Raw genomic sequence first — 21,895 nt, 5'->3', positions numbered from 1 at the left:
AAGGGCTTGAATTAAAAGAAACAGCTGTTTGTTCAAACATTTCATCAACTATTAACTGAATACCTCCTCTGCTGCACTCCAGACCCTCGGAAGCACGCCCACTGCCACGTTCTTTGGTATCCTAGCAACCAAAAACTCTCATCTGAGCTCTGGCCAAGACAGAGGCCATTTTCCCCCTGACTGCCGTGACTTACAGCCTCTCCGGATCTCTGAGCATTTGTTTGTGCAGCTCGTGGTCCACTGAAGGCCACCACTCGTCCCCATGGATGCCCCAAACCCCAGCTCGGCTGACCTTCCTGATAACATGAGCTTCTCGCTCTCGTTCTCTGAGCTGGTCAACATTGCCATCCCACAGTATGGTGTGGTGAACTTCAGGGCCCTGCACCTGGTGCTCCATGGCATCCTGGAGCACATCAACATGGCTGAGCTCAAGAAGGTCCTCTCAGGGGATGAGGAATTCCTCCAGACCTCACAGAACATGTTAATGCCCCGGGAAGGAGATGGTCAGCCCACCGTCCAGCCCCTGAAGAGGCTGAGCAATGTCTTCGACCACGTGGTGAGCCGTATCGAGAGGATGGAGAGCCAGCTGAGCATGCTGCATGAAATGCCTTCCACCTCCATGCTGCTGGAGGGCAGCCAAGGGACCAACCGGCCTGCCCAGGAACTGTGGCAGCTGATAAAGCTCCGGAAGATGGTGGAGGGCAATGAAGAAGCCTTAGAAAAGGTAACCCACCTGGGCTCCTCCCAGCATCACACCTCCTATTCCCTGTGTCCTCTTGTGATAGGTCCTCCCCATTTGGGAGTGAGGCAGAGCCAAAGTTCCAAGCTTGCATTCATCGTCAAGTACTGAGAAAAGAAGCCAGACACAAAGATCACATATTGTGTGATTCCAATTGTATGAAATGTCCAGAATAGGCACACGCATAGCGACAGAAAGCAGATTGGTGGTTGCCACGGCTGTATAGAGAGGGGAATGAGGAGTGACTGCTTATTCGTTACAGGATCTCCTTTTGGGGTGATGGATATGTTCTGGCACTAGATGCTGCATTGTGAATGCACAAAATGCCACTGAATTATTCTCTTTAATGTAGTTTATCTTATGGTATATGAATCTCAATAAAAAATAATTGAGGACCTCCCATGAGGGAGGCATCATGGTAGTCATGGTGAATAGGAGTTCATGTTCTAGCAAGGGTGACAGACAGAAAGCAACTGAATAAAAATCTACAGGAACTAGCCCTGTGAAAAGTGGGAAGAAGTATTATCCTGCTTTATATGTGAGAAACTGACACTCAGAAATGTTCATTAATTTGCTGATGGTACTGCAGCAAGTGACAGCGGAGCAGGGAAGGCGCTGAGGCCTCTGACCCAGGGCCTGCCTTGGACCATGTGCTCTCCTGCCTCCCCGTTCAGCACATGGTTATCCATCAAAGCCTATAGTCCTGGAGAAGACTTTGCATCTTGGGGCATAAGTACCCTGCCCTCTCTCCTGTCATTTTCCCATTGATAGAAGTGATGGTTGCAAGTGAGCACAGTAGTGCCTGTGGGTCAACCTCCTGGGCACTGAGGACATGGTCTCAGGGGATAGGAGTCAGCAAAGGCCACAAGCCAAGACCACCCAGCCAGAGAGTAAGACAGCATGGCAGGTATGACGGGCACAGAAAGGAAGGGCTCACTGTTTGCCAGGTAAGCTAGATACCTATCTTTGTTAGCTCCTTTCATCTGGATGGATATACAGGATGGAGAACATCTATCACATGGAGAAGCCACTCTGAGGCACTGGGAACAGAGCTTTGGAGGTAAGGAGTCAGGTTTGAGGCACTTGTGATGGTTCTGGAAAGGTGACAGAGATGGGAAGGGACCCTTTCTAGAGAATCAAGTGGCAGGAGCCAGCACAGGGCACACTGGGGGCAGAAAGAGTCATATTGGCTGATCCCCAGAGGAGGGTCGAGGACCATGAGCTGGAAGGCAGGCTAGGGTCCTCAGGCATCCTCAGGTGCCAGGGGGAAGCATTTGTTCTTAGTCAGTCTTTCCTTTTAGGGTCAGGATGTGAGCTAAGCCACCCTAGAGAAGGCTGGCCTGGCCTCAGGGGATAGGAGGCAGACACCTATCTTTGTTAGCTCCTTTCATCTTCACAGCACCTCTGGAGGCAGGTGTTATTATTATCACGAATTTATAGATGAGGAAATGGAGGCACAGAAAGGTTAAGGAACCCACTCGGTGTCACAGTGTTAGCAAGTGGGGACTTGCCAGTCTTGGGCAGAGTGGGTCAGTGAAAGGCATAGGTATGTGGGGCACTGAACATGCTGCCACTTCCCAACTGGAAAGGGTGGGAACTTGGTGATGGTTTCCTCCTCCCCGGATTGTTGCAAGAATTAAACCTAAATGAGATAATGCATGGGAAGTATGCTTAGCACAGAGCTCCACATATTCTAGGTGCCCAGTAGTGATTACTATTATTATGCAGAGATTTGAACTGAGCAGGAAACGGAGGTGGATTGGGGCCTCAACAAAATCAGGCACCCAGAACCCTGTGAGAACACGCCTGGTGTCTGTCAGAGAGGAGAGAGCCCAGTCTGGCCAAGGTGGGCTGATGCCAGGCAAGAGAGGCAAATTGATAATATGGATAAACTGTAAGGCATCGTGCTGAGTGGAAGTGGACAGACACAGAGACCACATATTGCATGATTCTGTTTATATAAAACATCTGGACTTAGAGATAGAAAGTGGAATAGTGTTTGCCAGAGGCTGCGGGGTGGGGGCAATGGGAGTGACTGCTGATGGATCTAGGGTTTCTTTGGGGGTGATGAAAATGTCTAGATAGAGGTGATGGTCGCAAACCTTGTGAATGTACTAAATGCCATTGAATTGTTTACTTTATTGTTATGTGTATTTTACTACACACACACACAAAACAGAGATTAGCAGAATTAACCTTAAAAAATGTTCTACCTATATGCTGTCTACAAGAGACACATTTTAACAATCTTTTTATATATTTTAATTTTTATATTTATTTCAGAGAAAAAGGGAAAGGGAGAGAGAGATAGAAACATAAATGATGAGAGAGAATCATTGATAGGCCACCTGCATGCCCCCTACTGAGGATGGAGTCTACAACCCAGGTATGTGTCCTGTCCGGGAATTGAACCGTGACCTCCTAGTTCCGTGGTCGGCAAACTGCGGCTCACGAGCCACATGCGGCTCTTTGGCCCCTTGAGTGTGGCTCTTCCTAAGCCTTAGGCGTACCCTAATTAAGTAAATAACAATGTACCTACCTATATAGTTTAAGTTTAAAATTTTGGCTCTCAAAAGAAATTTCAATTGTTGTACTGTTGATATTTGGCACTGTTGACTAATGACTTTGCTGACCACTGTCTAGTTCATAGGTCAATGCTCAACCACTAAACCATACTGGCCCGGCAACAAGAAACACACTTTTTTAAAAAATTAGATCTTTATTGTTCAGATTATTGCATTTGTTTCTCTTTTTTCCCCCATAACTCCCCTCCACCCAGTTCCCACCCCACCCTCCACCCTCACTCCCCACCCACTGTCCTCATCCATAGATGCACGATTTTTGTCCAGTCTCTTCCCGCATCCCCCACACCCCTTCTTCCCCCACCACCCAAAGAATAGTCAGTCCACTCCCTTTCTATGCCCCTGATTCTATTATAATCATCAGTTCATTCTGTTCATCAGGTTATTCACTTGATTTTTAGATTCACTTGTTGATAGATGTGTATTTGTTGTTCGTAATTTGTATCTTTACCTTTTTCTTCTTCTTCCTCTTCTTAAAGGATACCTTTCAGCATTTCATATAATACTGGTTTGGTGGTGATGAACTCTTTTAGCTTTTCCTTATCTGTGAAGCTCTTTATCTGACCTTCAATTCTGAATGATAACTTTGCTGGATAAAGTATTCTTGGTTGTAGGTTCTTGGCATTCATCACTTTGAATATTTCTTGCCACTCCCTTCTGGCCTGCAAAGTTTCTTTTTTTTTTTTTTAATTAAATCTTTATTGTTCAGATTATTACATTTGTTCCTCTTTTTTCCCCCCATAACTCCCCTCCTCCCAGTTCCCGCCCCACCCTCCACCCTCACTCCCCACCCACTGTCCTCATCCATAGATGCACGATTTTTGTCCAGTCTCTTCCCCCATCTTCCACACCCCTTTCCCCCCCAAGAATAGTCAGTCCATTCCCTTTCTATGTCCCTGATTCTATTATGATCACCAGATTATTTATTCACTTGATTCTTAGATTCACTTGTTGATAAATGCATGTTTGTTGTTCATAATTTGTATCTTTACCTTTTTCTTCTTCTTCCTCTTCTTAAAGGATACCTTTCAGCATTTCATATAATACTGGTTTGTTGGTGCCAAAACCGGTTTGGCTCAGTGGATAGAGCGTCGGCCTGCGGACTCAAGGGTCCCGGGTTCAATTCCGGTGAAGGGCATGTGCCTGGGTTGCGGGCACATCCCCAGTGGGAGATGTGCAGGAGGCAGCTGATCGATGTTTCTCTCTCATCGATGTTTCTAACTCTCTGTCTCTCTCCCTTCCTCTCTGTAAAAAATTAATAAAATATATTTTAAAAAAAATACTGGTTTGTTGGTGATGAACTCCTTTAGCTTTTCCTTATCTGTGAAGCTCTTTATCTGACCTTCAGTTCTGAATGATAGCTTTGCTGGATAAAGTAATCTTGGTTGTAGGTTCTTGGTATTCATCACTTTGAATATTTCTTGCCATTCCCTTCTGGCCTGCAAAGTTTCTGTTGAGAAATCAGCTGACAGACGTATGGGTACTCCCTTGTAGGTAATTGACTTTCTTTCTCTTGCTGCTTTTAAGATTCTCTCTTTGTCTTTTGCTCTTGGCATTTTAATTATGATGTGTTTTGGTGTGGTCCTCTTTGGATTCCTTTTGTGTGGGGTTCTCTGTGCTTCCTGGACTTGTAAGTCTATTCAAGAAACACATTTTAGATTCAAGGACATAAATAGGTTGAAAGTAAAAGGATGGGAAAAGATATTCCATGTAAGCAGTAACCAGAGGAGAGCTGGAGTGACTATGCTATCAGACAAGATAGACTTTAAGACAAAAATTGTTATAAAGACAAAGAAGGCTGCATCGGTAGCTGAGGACAGGTTATGGAGGACCTCGGAGGACAGAGAGGTAGACACAAGTGTTCAAGGGGCCAGCCCCTGAAGAGCAGCATGCCCCTTGCCTACCTTGATGGATGAAGGCTTCTAAAATGTATGAGTCTACATTCCCACCAGCAGTGAAGGATGGTTCCTTTTTCTCCGCATCCTCTCCAGCACTTGTCGTTAGTTGATTTGTTGATGATAGCCATTCTGGCAGGTGTGAGATGGTACCTCATTGTCGTTTTGATTTGCATCTCTTGGATGATTAGTAACTTTGAGCATGTTTTCATATGTCTCTTGGCCTTCTGTATGTCCTCTTTCGAAAATGTCTATTTAGGTCCTTTGTCCATTTTTTGATTGGATTTTTTATTGCCACCTACTGAGTGTGAAGCCTATCTTACTATGTTTTTTATTTGCATTTCCTTGGTGTCTAATGATGTTGAGTATCTTTTCATGCGTATGTTAGCCATTTGTATATCTTTGGAGAAATGTCTATTCAGCTTATTTGCCCTTTTAAAAAATATATGTCTTATTGATTTTAGAGAGAGAGAGGAAGGGAGAGGGATAGAGAAATAGAAACATTGATGAGAGAGAAACATCGATCGGCTGCCTCCTGCCTGCCCTCTACTGGGGATCCAGTCTAAAACCTGAGCATGTGCCCTGACCAGGAATTGAACCAGTGACCTCCTGATTCATGGGTCAATGCTCAACCATTTAGCCACAGCAGCCAGGCTATTTGCCCATTTTTAATTGGGTTATGTGTCTTTTTATTGTTGAGATGCAAGAGTTCTTTATATATTCTGGATATGTGATGTCAGGTATATGATTTGTAAATATTTTCTGTCATTCTGTGAGTTATCTTTTCATTTTCTTGAAAGTGTCCTTTGATATACAAAGTTTTAAATTTTGATGAAGTCCAATTTATCTCTTTTTCTTTTTTTCCTTTTTTTATTGGTGGGGGGCGGGGAGGGAAGGGGTATCACTTATGCTTTGGTGATGTATCTAAGAAAGCATTTGCCTAACCAAAGTCATGAAGATTTACTCCTATGTTTTCCTCTACAACATAGGAATAAATAGTGTATAGTTTATCTCTTTTAAAAATATTTTTATTGATTTCAGAGAGGAAGGAAGAGGGAGAGAGAGATAGAATGATGAGAGAGAATCATTGATTGGCTGCCTCCTGCATGCCTCCTACTGGGGATCAAGCTGCAACCCAGGCATATGCCCTTGACCAAAATCGAACCTGGGACCCTTCAGTCCACAGGCTGACACTCTATCCACTGAGCCAAACCAGCTAGGGCTAGTTTATCTCTTATATTTAAATCTAGGAACCATTGTCAGTTAATTTTTGTATACCAGTAGTATATGGTATCCAACTTTATTCTTTTACATGTGGAGAGCCATCTGTTCACTGTTGAAGACTATTCTTTCCCTGTTGCTTTGTTTTGGCACTCATTGAGAAATCAATTGACTGTAAATGTGAGAGTTTATTTCTGCATTCTCAATTCTCTTCCATTGATCTTTATATCTTTCCTTATGCCAGCACCACACTGTACTTTGTAGAGAGTTTTGAAATTAGGAAGTTTGAGTCCTCCAACTTTGTTCTTATTCAAAATAGTTTTATGATTCTGAGTCCCTTGCATTTGCATATTTAGGATGAGATTGTCGATTTCTGCAAAAAAGAGCCAACTGGCACCTTGGCTGGTGTGCTCAGTGGTTAGAGTATCACCCTGTGCACCGAAGGATTGTAGGGTTTTTTGTTTGTTTGTTTGTTTTTGTTTTTGTGGTTTTTTTAAAATATATTTTATTGATTTTTTACAGAGAGGAAGGGAGAGAGAGATAGTCAGAAACATCGATGGGAGAGAAACATCGATCAGCCGCCTCCTGCACATCTCCCACTGGGGATGTGCCCGCAACCCAGGTACATGCCCTTGACCGGAATCGAACCTGGGACCTTTCAGTCCGCAGGCCGACGCTCTATCCACTGAGCCAAACCAGTTTCGGCAGGATTGTAGGTTTAATCCCTGCCCCAGTCAGGACACATGCAGGAGGTGACCAATCAATGTGTCTCTCTCACATTGATGTTTCTCACTCTCTCTCTCTCCTCAGTCTTTCCCTCCCTCTCCCTTCCACTCTCTGTGGGAATCAATGGAAAAAATACCTGTGGGTGAGGATTAACAACAACAACAAAAGAACCAACTGGCATTTTATAGTATAGGGATGCTATTTGTTCATTTATTTATTTATCAATCAGCTTTATTGGTATGTAATTCACATACCATACAGTTCACTCACTTAAAGAGTATACAATCCAGTGGTTTTTAAGAATTGAATATATACAACTGTCACCACAGTCAATTTTAAAATATTTTTATCACCTCAAAAAGAAACCCTGTACCCTTTAGTTATCACCACTCTATTCCTTCAATCTTCACTCCACCCCCAGCCATAAACAACCATGAATCTACTTTCTGTCTCTATAGATTTGCCTGGACATTTCATATAAATGGAATCATACAATATGTGGTCTTTTGTATTTGGCTTCTTTCACTTGGCATAATGTTTCCAAGGTGCATCCTTATAGCATCAGTACTTCATTCCTTTTTGTGGCTGAATAATAGCCTATATTATGAGCATATCATATTTTGTTTATCCATCTGTAGTTGATTGATATTTGGATTGTTATTATAAATGAAGCTGCTATAAACATTCATGTACAAGTTTATAGACCTATGTTTTTATTTCTCTTGGGTACATCATCACTAGGAGTGGACTTTCTAGGTCATATAGTAACTCTGTTTAATCTTACGAAGAACTACCACACTGTTTTCTATAACAGCTGCGTCATTTTACATTTCCACAAGCAGTGTGTGAAGATTCCAGTTTCTCCACATCTTTACCAACACTTACTATTATCTGACTTTTAATTCTAACCATCCTAGTGGGAATGAAGTGGTATCTCATTATGATTTTGAGTTGCATTTCCCTGATGGGTGAAAGGTTCTGAGTGGGTCAGCGTCGCGCACCAATGACCTGAGGCCGTAATGTATCAGAAGAAATTTTATTTCAAGTGCCTGGGTGCAGACTGGCGGAATCCGAAACTGAAGGGGAGGCAAGACTTTTATCACCTTCTGCTGGCTGCAGGCAGTCTCTGCTGACACACAGAGCTTGACTGGCGGTGCCAGGTGTCTCCTGGTTATTTAGGTCAGCGGTCGCCAACCAGTGGTCCGTGAGGTCCAAAAGGTTGGCGACCACTGATGTAGGCTATCGGAGCTCAATACTGCAAGCTTTCTGCAAGATATCTACTAAGGACAGTACGTTTCCTCTGCCCCATTTTATTCTCTTTTACCCTTTCAATGGGTAATGATGTTGATCATCTTTTCATGTATTTATTGGCCATTTGTACATCTTCTTTGGAGAAATGTCTTTTCAGATCTTTGCCTGTTTTTAATTGGGTTATATAGAATATTCTTATGTGTTGCTGGATTCAGTTCGCTAATATTTTGTTGAGGATTTTTGCATCCATGTTCTAGTTTTCTTGTTATGCCTTTGTCTGATTTTGGTATCTGGCCTCACAGAATGAGTTTGGAATTTTTCTATTAAAAAAATTGTTAAGAATTATATTAATTCTCCTTTATCTGTTTGCTAGAAGTCAGTGGTGAAGTAATCTGAGCCCGGGCCTTTCTTTTGTGCTATTTTATTATTATTATTATTATTTTAATCTCATCATTTGTTTACATCTTTTGAAATTATTTCTTCATGCCCTAACCGGTTTGGCTCAGTGGATAGAGGGTCAGCCTGCAGACTGGAGGGTCCCAGGTTTGATTCCGGTCAAAGGCAGGCACATATCCAGTAGCGGGCGTGCAGGAGGCAGTTAATCGATGTTTCTCTCTCATTTGCTGGAAGCTGGTCCATCCTTGCTGTTTGACACAGTTGCTGCAGGGAAGAAACAGCTGCACAGCATATGTTTCAAGGGATCTGGCGTATATGGCATACTGTTCTTAATATGTTTGGTCACCTTCTTGGCGTTACGTGTTTTAACCAAGGTCACCTCTCTGAGAAAGGTTGTTTCCCCAGGTAGGGATTTTTCCCTGAAGTTAGGGAGGGAATAAAACCCCTTAACTAAATGCCAGGCGGGTAATTAATCACTTTAACTACAAACAATCACCCTTAAGCTACATAATCTTTACTCCCTGGAATGGAGATAAGAAACGTCCTAACCTTTGCAATAGAAATTGACAGGATTAAAATCAACTGGTATAAATACAGATGTAACAAGACAATAAAAGACAGAACCTGGCTGGAGACCTAGACAGAACTTGGCTGGAGATCCTGGTTAGAGAACCTGGCTAGGCTGCTGACCAACTGAACACTGTCTCCATGTCATTCCTTCTTTGCCGACTCCGTCCACACCTTTGGGAACCCCTGGTCCTGCTGGGGTTGGACCCCAACACTCACTGATGTTTCTAACTCTCTATCCCTCTCCCTTCCTCTCTGTAAAAAACCAATAAAATATATTTTTAAAAAATTATTTCTTCATGAGTCAGATTTGGTAGTTTATCTTTCTAGGAATTTATCCATTTCTTCCAACTTATCTAATTTGTTGCCATACAATTGTTCACAGTATTCCTTTATAATTGTTTTAATTTTTTAAATCCTCACCAGAGGATGTGTTTTTATTGATTTTTTGAGAGAGAGAAAGGGAGAGGAGGGAGTGAGGTAGGGAGGGAAACATCAATCAGTTCCCTCCTGTAGGCACTGCAACCTAGTAACCCGTGACCCTTCATCGGTGTCCTGAACGATGCTCCAACCAACTGAGTCACACCAGTCAGGGCTATAGTTGTTTTTATTTCTGTCAGGTCAATAATGATGTTCCCTCTTTCATTTCTGATTCTTGTAATTTAAGTCTTCTTTTTTTTTTTTCCTTGATCAATCTAGCTAAAGGTTTCCTAATTTCGTTGATCTTTTCAGAGAACAGGCTTTTAGTTTCATTGATTCACTCTGTTATTTTTTATTCTCTAATTCATTAGTTTCCACTCTAATCTTTATTGTTTCACTTTTTACTTGCTTTAGTTTTAGTTTGTTCTGCTTTTCACAGTGTCTCAACGTGGAAGGTTAGGCTATTGATATAAGATCTTTCTTTTCTGTTAATATAGTCATATCCAACTAAAATTTCTCTTTAAGCATAGCTTTAGCTGCATCCCACAGATTTTTGTGTTGTATTTTAATTTTAATTCATCTCAAAGTGTTTTCTAATTTCCTTTGTGAATTTTTCTTTGACCCATTAATTATTTAGGAGAATGTTGTTTAATTTCCACATATTTATGAATTTCTAATAGTTTCTTCTGTTATTAGTTTCTAATTTAATTCCACTGTGGTCAGGGAACATGCTTTGTATTATTTCAGTCCTTTTTAAACTTACTGAGACTAGTTCTATGGCCTACCTTATGATCTGTCCTATAGAATATTCTATGTGTGCTTGAGAAGACTGTATTCTGCCATAGTTGAGTGGTTACAGTATTGTTCATATCTTCTATTTCCTTGCTGATCTGTCCAGTTGTTTTTATCTATTATTGGAAATGCAGTGTTGAAGTCTTCAACTATTCTTGTTGAATTATCTATTTCTCCTTTCAGTTCTGTCACTTTTTGCTTCATGTATTTGGGGCTCCATTGTTGGGTGCATATATTTACTTATTATGTATTCCTGATGGATTGACCCCCTTGTCATTATAAATGTCTCTCTGTCTCTCATAACAATTTTTATCTTAAAGTCTACTTTGTCTGATATTAATATAGTCACTACAGTTCTCTTTTGGATACTGCTTGCATGGTATATCTTTTTATATCCTTTTATTTTCAACCTGTTTGCATATTTGAATCTAAATATGTCTGTTCTAGACACTATGAGTTTGGATCATGTTTTCTTATTCATTATATCAATCTCTGCCATTCACATTTAATATAATTAATAATGAGATGGATTTCTGGCCCTGGCCGGTGTGGGTCAGTTGGTTGGAGCATCATCTCATACAGGTTGTGGGTTCAATCCCTGGTCAGGGCTTATATAGGGCCCATCAATGTTTCTCTCTCACATCAATGTTGTTGTTGTTGTTTTCTCTCTCTCTTCCTTCTCTTCTCGTTAAAAAATCAATAAACATATCCTTGGGTGAGGATTAAATTTTTATTTTATTTTAAAAGAAGGATTTCTGCCATTTTGCTATTTTTTATTTCTGTTAGCTGAATGCCGAACTATGCACTAGATTTTTTATATACATGATCACATTTTTATATGCATTTTATGATTGAGAAATCAAAAACTTAGAAAGGTGCAGTAGCAGCTCCAGTCAGTGGTGAAACTCAGCTATGAGCCCAGCATTTCACCATCAGCTCTTGCCTGGAAGTTTCCTCACTGGTCGTCCAGCTTCCCCTGTTGCCCTGGTTACACATGCAGCCAGAAGGACCCTCTAAAAATGTAGACCAGCCCTGGCTGGGTGGCTAAGTCCATTGGAGTGTTGTCTCATGGACCAAAAGGTTGTGGGTTCAATTCCTGATCAGGGCACATGCCTAGTTTCGGGTTCAATCCCCAGTTGGGGCATGTCCAGGAGACAACCAACCAATGTTTTTCTCTCACATCAATGTTTCTTTCTCTCTCTCCCCTCCCCTCTCTCTCTAAAATCGCTATAAAAATAAAACACCTATCCTGAGATGAGGATTTTAAAAAAAGCAGATCCAATCATAACTCCTTTGCTGATCTCCAGTAGCTCCCACCAAAGGGCATGTGGTGCTTCATAATGAGTGGCTCCTGGTTACTGAACACATTCAAACACAGGGTTGCCTCCTTCCCACCCAGGCTGTTTAAGAGCTCAGAGCACTGTTGATTCAACTGTCATTTGTTGGCTTCTGCGTATATTCCAGCAAAGGCCTTGGGAATATCCTTAGAAAGGTGCAGTAGCAGCTCCAAGAGGACTTGGACCATGGCAGTCCTCAGAGAACTTCCATACTTTACTTGCCTTCTCCCCCAGCCACACACAACTTCATGTTTTTCTCCTCCTCTCTCCCTCTTCAGGCTATGAAGACCATGCAGGATTTGCTCACCGACATTAATTCACTCAAGGCTGACACTGAAACCCTCAGGAAGGATGTGGACATGCTGAAGGACATGTGGAATAAGGTAGACCCTCCCCAGCATCCTCCAAGCTGGCCATGCTGCTCGGACCATTGGTGGTTGGGTGTCAGGATAAGTCTAGGAAGCCCATTCTTAGTCAAAAGACACCGCCATCGGGGCAGGAGATGAGGACTGACATGGTCCAGCCACTTGGCCCTTCCCACTGAATTCTCTGTGGCTTCCGCCATGCTATGCTCCTCACTATGCTATGCTCTGACACCATTTGTAAGTGACAGAGTCTTAGTTCATTCTGGCTTAGGTAAAATCAGATAATTTATTGTCTCATTTACTAAAAAGTACAGGAATGCCTTCAGGTACAGCTAGATCTAGGTGTTCATACCACATCAGTACTTCTCTCTCAGTGATGATTTTCCTCTGGGTTGGCTTCATATTCATGTAGGTAGGTACTCCCTACGTCTTGGCTACTCTAGGCTTATTTATGTTCCATTAACTTAGGAGAAAGAGGGCACCTCTTCCTCTTTTAGAAAGCTCTTTTTACCCTGAGACAGAGAATAAACCTAGCACGGCCTACATGCTAGCTCCCTCTATAGCCCCAGGACATCAACCCAGGAGTGTTCTAACTCTTTACCATGATGTGAAAAGACATGGAATTTCTGAAGTATGAGCTCATAGTTGGGGAGTCAGAACTGGGCTCAGAAGCCAGCTCTCTACACGCCCAGGCTGGTATTGTGGTGGAGGTTTTACAGCTTGCCTCCAAATAATACGATTGAAGCATCATCTTCAATGCACAGGTCAGTGTATACACTTGATCATCATGGCAACTGTGAGAACTTTAATCTTGGGCGAGGTAGCTCCCATCTGAGCAGAAAGGGCATTGTCATGAAACACTAAAAAGGACCCTTGAACAAATTCATTTGAGAAGCTATGCCTCCTAACCAATCTCTTAGAGATTCTTTTTTTAAAATTCTTTGTTGTTGAAAGTATTACATATGTCTCCTTTTCCCCCCATTGTCCTCTCTTTGCCTGTTTTTGCCCCCCAGCGCATGGCCTCACCCCTCTACTGTCTTTATGCATTGGTTATGCTTATATGCATGCATACAAGTCCTTTGGTTGATCTCTTACAACCCTCTCCCACTGTACCCTGCCTTCCCTCTGAGATTTGATGGTCTGTTTGATGCTTCTATGTCTCTGTATCTATTTTTGTTCATCAGTTTATGTTGTTCATTATATTCCACAAATGAGTGAGATCATGTAATATTTATCTTTCTCCGACTGGCTTATTTCGCTTAGCATATTGCTCTCCAGGTTCATCCATGCTGTTGCAAATAGTAAGAGTTCTTTTTTTATTTTAATATTTTAAAAATTGGTTTCAGAGAGGGAAGGGAGAGGGAGAGAGAGAGAAACATCAGTGATGAGAATATTAATTGGCTGCTTCCTGCACTCCTCCTACCAGGGACCAAGGTTTTACATGTGCCCTGACCGGGAATTGAACTGTGGCCTCCTGGTTCATAGGTTGATGCTCAACCACTGAGCAATACTGGCTGAGTTTGGAGGTCCTTAATGTTTTTTTGCCCATTAAAAGCTCTGAGAAGTCCTGCAGCACAAAAACCCATTGAGTGCTTTTTTAAGCCCAACATTCCCCAAACTTTTTTGCCCAGGGAACTCTTTTCAATCCCTTTCTCACTCTCTGGGAAACACTTTTTCTTCCTTCTCCAACTCTTACTCACCTAGTGCTAGGTCCTTGTATTTGAGCAGTGAGAGAAGCAGGGCTGAGACCAGAACTGACACTCCTGATGCATGGGTTTGGCTTATTTGACAGATACACCTGGACCGCATAAACACTTTCTTTGATGACATGAAAGCGCAGAACCGGAAGATAAATGTGCTGCAGCAGGATGTGGTGAGGGGCTCGGTCCCATCCTCCCTCCCTGCTCCCCTGGCCTCTAGGCCCAGGGGTGCCGTGCATGGGGAGGGGTCAGAAGGGGAGCACAATCTGGAAAGGCCCATTCATTTGCAAGTATAGAGGGCAGTGTGGACAAGGGAGCCACATCCAAGGGTATCACACCCTCCAGGTTCACATCCCTTATTTCCAACCCCTTCCTTCACCTCCCAGACTGCTCTCCAGAACAAGATTAGCACCATCCCCAAAGCTGACGACTTGGTACTCTGGAGTAGCCTCCACGATGCCTTGTTCACCCCGGTAAGTGAAAGAAGATGGAGGAGGAGGAAGTAGGTGTGAGGGAACAGGCAGGGTGATCGCTGAGCTGGCCTGGTGCAGCCCTGGCCACCCCAGCTCCCTTTTCCACAGGGAACTGTTCAACAGGAAGATGTTTCAGAAGAGCTGGAAGATTCTGAAATGTGGAAAGTTGCAGAGAAGCTCCCAGAGCCTGCACTTCCCCAGACCACCATGTTCCTCGAAAGTTCTGGTCCCAGCCAGGTCTCAGAGGCCTTCCAACTCCCCAGGCCCTTGGAGACCGTTTGGCATTACCCGGTCCCTGGGCAAGTACAGGAGGAGTCTGCCCATGGAGTTCCTCTCACAGGGGCCCAGGGGTTGGGCCAGTCTCAGGTGCTTGAGCCTGGGCCAGCACCCAGACCTGGGCCAGAGCCTGAGCCCATGCCTGGCCTTGAGCCCATACAGCAGCCCAGTCTGGCACCTGCGTTCATACTGCCACCTTGGCCTAGGTTCAGGCCGAAGACGATGGCCAGACCTGGGCCTGCATATGGACCTGGGCTTGCATTTGCACTTAGACCTGCCCCCGGACCTGGGTTTGTCCCTAGAACTGGGTTTGTCCCTAGAACTGGGCCTGCCCCTGGACCTGGGCCTGCCCCTGGACCTGGGCCTGCCCCTGGACCTGGGCCTATATATGGACCTGGACCTGGGTATGGACCTGGGCCTGCCCCTGGACCTGGGCCTATATATGGACCTGGACCTGGGTATGGACCTGAGACTCCATATGGACCTGGGCCTATATATGGACCTGGACCTGAGTATGGACCTGGGCCTGCCCCCGAACCAGGGCCTGCCCCTGAACCCATGCCCCCTGGGCCTGCCCCTGGACCTGGGCCTATATATGGACTTGGACCTGGGTATAGACCTGGGTATGGACCTGAGACTCCATATGGACCTGGGCCTATGTATGGACCCGGGCCTATGTATGGACCTGGGCCTGCCCCTGAACCCATGCCCCCTGGGCCTGGGCCTGAGTTTGAACCTGGACCTGGTCCTGCCTCCGGGCCTGGGCTTGCCCCAGGCCTTTGGCCCACACCACCAAGATTCTGGCCTATGCTATCAAGAGGTGGGCTTCCTCCCAGAGGCTTGTCTGACAGTAGCAGTTGGCCTTTCTGGGGCTTAGGTCACTTTCAGCCTGGCCCAGGCCAATTGGACTCCCAGGGTTTCAGGGCCCCACCACCAGCCACAGAGCCTGGCTCAGCCTGGCCTCAGACACCGGAGTCACAGGAAGAGATGCACCAGCTCCCATCTGTCTCAGAAGGTACGGAAGAAGATTACTTACAGTACAAGACAGACACTCAGGATGGAGCAGCCCCTGCTGCTCAGACCTCTGAAGAAGAACCCCCTAAGAGTGCCCGGACCGCCCTTCGTCGGATGAAAACTACTGCTGCCATTGCAGCTGCCGCTGCCGCCGCCTATGCAGCTGCCGCGAGCTCAGCAGCCCGGGCAGCTGAGTCCTCAATCCGGGCAGCTGAGTCCTCGGCCCTGGTCGTCAAGGATGCCCCCGCCACTAAACTGGCCTCTGTAGCAACAAGCGTGGCTGCATCTGGACCCTTAGGGATCTTTGCAGATGTTATGGGCGCTGGGTCTTCCCGTGGGGCCATACCCTCCGTGTCAATCACTGATGCGTCAGAGATGGGCTATGAAGAGTTCGTCGCTTCTACGTATGCTACTCACTTCATCGCTCCTGACACTGAGCTGTCCCAGGCCACGCTGGTTGCCAAACAGGCAATAACTCCTGAAGACAAGAAGAAGGCTGTCAAGTATTCCATGAGCCACATAGCCCAGATGCCCGTTAAACACGACTCCCTGAAAGAAGAGTTTGACCAGCTGTCATCCCACATGAAACATCACATAGCTCATCTAGGTAGGCCCAGACTGGCTCTGGGAAGTGTGGGAAGGGCTTGGGCCCTCCCCAGGGCCTTCGAGCAGCACCTCCTCTCCTTTTGCTTAACTGCTCCCAACAAAATCTACATTCCGCCACTCGCCATTCATTACTTTGGTGTAAGCATTAGCCTCTTACTAGTCTAGTCTATTCTTTACAATGAATGTACAGTGAGGTCTTGTCTTAGGAGAGAGGGGCAATTATAGGCTTAAGTTGGTGCTTAACACGTTAAGCGCCCAGTCACCAGTGACTGACACTATACTTTCCGTCCGGAAGACAAAACAGGCTGGGCGCTTAACGTGTTAAAGAGGAAAATTGCATGTCAAAATTAGTCTTGAAAATCTCCCTTTCAACAGCCCATAAGACACAGTGTTTTGGTAAGTCCAGATCCCCAGAGTGTCCAGCAACACTGAACAGCCCCAAGATGAAGCAGTCATTTTGGGATTAAGAACAACTGCCTGGTACACATATGGATCCTGAAACACCACAGTCACATTCTAGGTGTCAGTGGGACCAGTACATCTATGCTCCCATTTCATGCCCATGATGGGCATATGCTCAGTGATGACAGAGGGGCACCGTGGCCTACCCTAGCAGTTCTCACCCTTGAGCTCACCTCAGCACCCCCTGAGGGGGCGTGGTGAAGCACAGACTGTGGGGCCCGCCCCAGAGTTTCTGACAAAGGCGACTGAGGGGAGCACAATCATGTGCATTTCTAACCTTCCTGGGGAAATGCTGCTGGCCTGGGGACCTCCTCCGAGACCCGTTTCCCCGCCCTCTGTAAATCATTCCCTTGTTGTTTTGCTCTCTGCCAAGTACAGTAGTTGAATTAATCCAAGTCCAACCCATGTGTGGCACCACCCCAATGGGCAGTGCTGTTCACAAATCTTAAAAAGAAAAAGTAGAACATCACATAGTTACAAAGAACCACATGGATATCAGTGAGCACTGGGGCATGGCTAAGGTTCTGAATTTAATTTTAAATGTAAAGCCATCGTAGCCCAAATTCTACCTCTGACCAGCTGTTATTTTAAGGAAACTATAGTTAGGTTGTAAACATGTCTTGGCAGTAACTTCCATACATTCATAGTTCTGTCCTGTGCATTCGTTTTTTTGTGTGTGTTTTTTTTATTGCTTAAAGTATTACAAAGGGTATTACATATGTGTCCATTTTATCCCCCCCGCCCTAGACAGTCCCCCAGCCTCCCCTATTACATTCGTTTTTGGCCTCCCATCTGGAACTGGATACAGCGTATCTATTTTTTTATTACCCCCCTCCTCTTTTGTTAAATCTTTCTTTTATTTTGTGGTGAATAACATACTTCTAAGTAAGGTATTTCATAGTTTTGCTCAGGGTCATTTTGGGGAGGGGAGTAAATTCCAGAGAGTTTTCCCTAGGCCTGCTCTAATATGATAACCTGGAGACACTTGGAATGGGGCGAGTTCAAGTTCAGATGTGCTCTAAGTGTGAAGTGCACAGTGGACACTGAAAGCTTAGTACAGAAACAAGAGTGCAAAATATCTCACTAATAATTTTTATTACATATTTAAATGATACTATTTAGGTATATTGGGTTAAATAAAATATTTTATTAAAATTAATGCAAACCTGGCCTAGCCGGCATGGCTCAGTGGTTGAGCATCGACCTGTGAACCAGGAGGTCACTTCGATTCCTGGACAGGGCACATGCCCGGGTGGTGGGCTTGATCCCCAGTGTGGGGTGAGCAGGAGGCAGCCGATCAATTGTTCTCTCTCATCATTGATATTTCTCTCTCTCTTCCTCTCCTTTCCTCTCTGAAATCAATAAAAATGTAAAAACAAACAAACAAAAACCAAACCAAAACATTATTTATTTTTTTTAAAATATATTTTATTGATTTTTTTACAGAGAGGAAGGGAGAGGGATAGAGAGTTAGAAACATCGATGAGAGAGAAACATCGATCAGCTGGCTCTTGCACACCCCCTACTGGGGATGTGCCCGCAACCAAGGTACATGCCCTTGACCGGAATCGAACCTGGGACCCTTTAGTCCACAGGCCGACGCTCTATCCACTGAGCCAAACCAGTTAGGGCAATTATTTAAAAATAAATAAACAAAAAATAAAATTAATGAACAATGCACACACAAAACAAATAAAAAAACTATGTCACTTCCATCTTTTTAGATTTTTTAAATGTGACTACTATAAAAAAAAAATGGGAAAAAAATGTGACTACTAGAAAATTTTAAATGACCTCAAAGGCCCCCACCTCACAGCACAGTATTGCTCTGTTGGACAGCACCGCCTCAGACATTTCATAACAGAAGCAGGTGGAGGTCTAAACAAAGCCTCTTTCTCTATCCCTGCCCCCAACGGTCACCCCTCCTTTGCTTTCAGCTCATAGGGGAAGCTCTGCCAGGTTTGGGATGACACTGGACATACTGCAAGAAAAGATTGGCAACCTCCAGAAATCCAGATTACAGGTCAGTGTCCTGGGCAGAAAGAGCTTTTATTAAGATGACCCATCTGCAAGCTGATGGCAGACTCTATGACCCAGAACCAGATGGAGCATTTGTCCTCTAGCTGAAAGGAGGCCTGGGGCAGCTTGGGGCTGGTGCAGGGTCCCAGGCTGTGGGTAAGTGTCCCAGAGTTGTTAAGATGGCAAGTTGCGGGGAGGGAAAGATGGTAGGTTTGGGGGGAGAGGGGTGGGCGGCAGATGGCAGTTTGGAGTTACACTGGTCTGGAACACTCTTCAAGCTCCATCACCCATGGTGGCCTCAGGAGCAGAGGCCTTGAATGCCTGTGTCTCCCCCTTTTAGGAGGAGGAACTCGAGAAAGTTTGGGGCCACCAAATAACGGCGATGAAGGATCACTACATCGTTCTGGACAGGGCAGTGGAAAAGATCTATAATCGCCTGGAGGAGTTTAAGGTTCGGAGGTCTGGGTGGTCCCAGATGGCCAGCTGAGGGGATAATTATGGGGATATTTAGACCTTCTCCATGGTTTCACAGATGTACCTAAGGCAGGGGAACCAGTGGACATTTTACTGGCATTTTCCTGTGTGTAAATTATACTCAATTAGAAACAAACAAATCCCGCCCTCTCCCACAAGCACGCACACATCTATAATAATAAAAGTGTAATATGCTAATTAGACCAGACATCCTTCCTTCCAGACAAAGCCACAGTGGGCGGGTACCACAGTAGAGGCAGCAGAGGCCCCTGGCCGTGGGTGGGGAAGGGGGGAGCCTGCAGTGGCAGGGGGCGGGGCCAAGGCCCTTGGACGAATTTCGTGCATTGGGCCTCTAGAATAACAGAAGGGCCTAGCCCCGTGGTCAGCAAACTGCGGCTCGAGAGCCACATGCGGCTCTTTGGCCCCTTGAGTGTGGCTCTTCCACAAAATACCACGTGCGGGTGCGCACATACAGTGTGATGGAAACTTCGTGGCCCATGCGCAGAAGTCGGTTTTTGGCCTGGGCGAGTCTATTTTGAAGAAGTGCTATTGATATTTGGCTCTGTTGACTGATGAGTTTGCCGACCACTGGCCTAGACAGTGTCCCTCTCTTTTTTTTTAAAATATATTTTTATTGATTTCAGAGAGGAAGGGAGAGGAAGAGATAGAAACATCAATGATGAGAGAGAATCATTGATCGGCTGCTTCCTGCACACGCCCTACTGAGGACCGAGCCTGCAACGCTGGCATGTGCCTTAACTGGAATCAAACCCGGGACCCTTCAGTCCACAGGCTGACACTCTATCCACTCAGCCAAACCAGCTAGGGCAACAGTGTCCCTCTTGTTAACCACTGGGTCACCCACCTCTAGAAGGATGCCTGGCATAGAGTGAAGGCTCAAAATGTGCTGAAAGAATCAAATGAATCAGAGGATTTCTTGCACCGTTACATTCATAACTTTCCCCCTAAACAACCTTCTTTCTGACCGAACAGTGCCAAGAGGCCTTTCTGGAACAGTGGAGTTGCTGCCATGGAAAGTACGGAAATGATATAGAATCCTTACCAGGGGCTTACTCCACCAGACACATTCTCCATGAGCCTGATGGGTTCTGACTGCTGAGCTGGACCTCAGGACCAGTCCAGTGTGTGACTGGTCCCAGACATTTGGAGAAGTCATTCCCAAAGTAGAAAGAGAAAAAATTCCAAACACAACCAACTGGGGTGGTTTCCATGCAAGCTTCTGATTACCAGTCAGGGGGCTATTGGTGGGATGCGTTAGGATGCAGGGGGCAAAAGGGAGAGGACCCACACAGGGCAACTCAGAAAAAGAAATCATACACGGGGAGCCAGTTCCCCGCAGGTGGGAGGGATAGGTTCTGGACTGTGTGTGGACAGAGGAGACTAGGGTAATAGGATCAGACCTTGTGAATACCCAGATCAGTAACATCAGCTCCTGACAACGCTGGGCCCTCTTTTTGTCACTGCTTCAAAGAGGCCAGATTGCCATGTCCTAAGGATATATTGACGCCCTTCCTCAATGGAGATGAGCCAGTTCATTCAACATGTCTGATGTGTACCCAGCGCTATGCCCTGCCCTGCCCTGCACGAGGGGAGGAAGGGTCATAGTATCTGTCTCCAAGTAGTCATTGCTCATTGAGAGAAACTCCAGAGGATGAGGCCCAACCAAACAGCACCAGGTGGAGCAAGGCAGTCTTTGTCTTGACTACCTTCTTGTCCTGTGTGCCAACAAGAAAAAATTAATTGCTTATAAAAGTTAACCCTTGAAGGACCTGGAAGAGCAGGGCTTAGTATACAACACATATTTCATTAAATATGTCTTAAATGAACATGTGCAAGAGGTCAGCAGCCCCTGTTGAGCCCTTCCAGTAGAGAAATTAGGGCATGCAGACACATCTGGGATAGGTGTTACTGCTTTACCTGGATGTCTGCGAGAAAGTGTTATGCACATGACAGGTGATGTTACTTATTCATTGAGTCATTCAGCCAATCTTACTGAGCCTTCACTCTGCACCAGGCACCCTTCCAAGGCCTGGTGATGCAGCAGTCAACAAGACAGACACCATCTAGGCTCTTCTGTATTTGGTAGTAAACAGTGATATTGATGATTTTAATCAAAGTATAATTTATGCACAGTAAAATGCCCAAGTTTTAAGTATAAGAGGTGAATTAATTTTTGCCTATTACACACCCATATCACTACCACCCAATCAAGATACAGCAGGAAAATAAGTGAGAACAGAACTCTTTTTTTTTTTTTTTGACTCTCTGGAAAACATTACTTCCCTTTGCAAGTGGATGTGATGGAGCTTTGCATTAATTAGAATTCAGTTCAACTGCGAATAACATGAACTCCCAGATAACTGACTGAAACAAGGTAACAGAAAAACAAGAAAGTCAGAAATGATTGGTCTAGAGCTGGTCTAGAATTCCATGGTATGTGACTTCCGTTCACAAGGTCACCTCAAGCTCCAAGGTGGCTGCTGGTGCTCTAGACATTAATTCTGCGTTCAAGCCAGCAGTGAATAAGACATCTATCCACTTCTATTTTACCCCAGCGGT

General features: G+C 44.9%; 1 protein-coding gene across 1 annotated transcript in view; it reads left to right on the top strand.

Moving 5' to 3' along the window:
* Nucleotides 1-304: 304 nt before the first annotated feature.
* LOC308518556 (uncharacterized protein C16orf96) overlaps nt 305-21,895 on the top strand; it is a gene marked incomplete at its 5' end in the record, with an annotated part of 38,006 nt that continues 16,415 nt past the window's right edge. The window contains 9 exons of the mRNA XM_081090282.1: nt 305-724; nt 12,205-12,309; nt 14,084-14,164; nt 14,378-14,464; nt 14,573-14,972; nt 15,061-15,560; nt 15,656-16,361; nt 18,760-18,845; nt 19,182-19,292. Of these exons, the coding sequence (XP_080946408.1) occupies nt 305-724; nt 12,205-12,309; nt 14,084-14,164; nt 14,378-14,464; nt 14,573-14,972; nt 15,061-15,560; nt 15,656-16,361; nt 18,760-18,845; nt 19,182-19,292 (2,496 nt within the window). The remainder of the gene's footprint in view (nt 725-12,204; nt 12,310-14,083; nt 14,165-14,377; nt 14,465-14,572; nt 14,973-15,060; nt 15,561-15,655; nt 16,362-18,759; nt 18,846-19,181; nt 19,293-21,895) is intronic.

The sequence above is a fragment of the Myotis nattereri genome (assembly GCF_964212035.1).
Source record: "Myotis nattereri genome assembly, chromosome: 4".
Classification (NCBI taxonomy): Eukaryota; Metazoa; Chordata; class Mammalia; order Chiroptera; family Vespertilionidae; genus Myotis; species Myotis nattereri.
The sequence above is the reverse complement of the archived record's forward strand: the minus strand, read 5'-3'. Positions and strand labels throughout refer to the sequence as shown.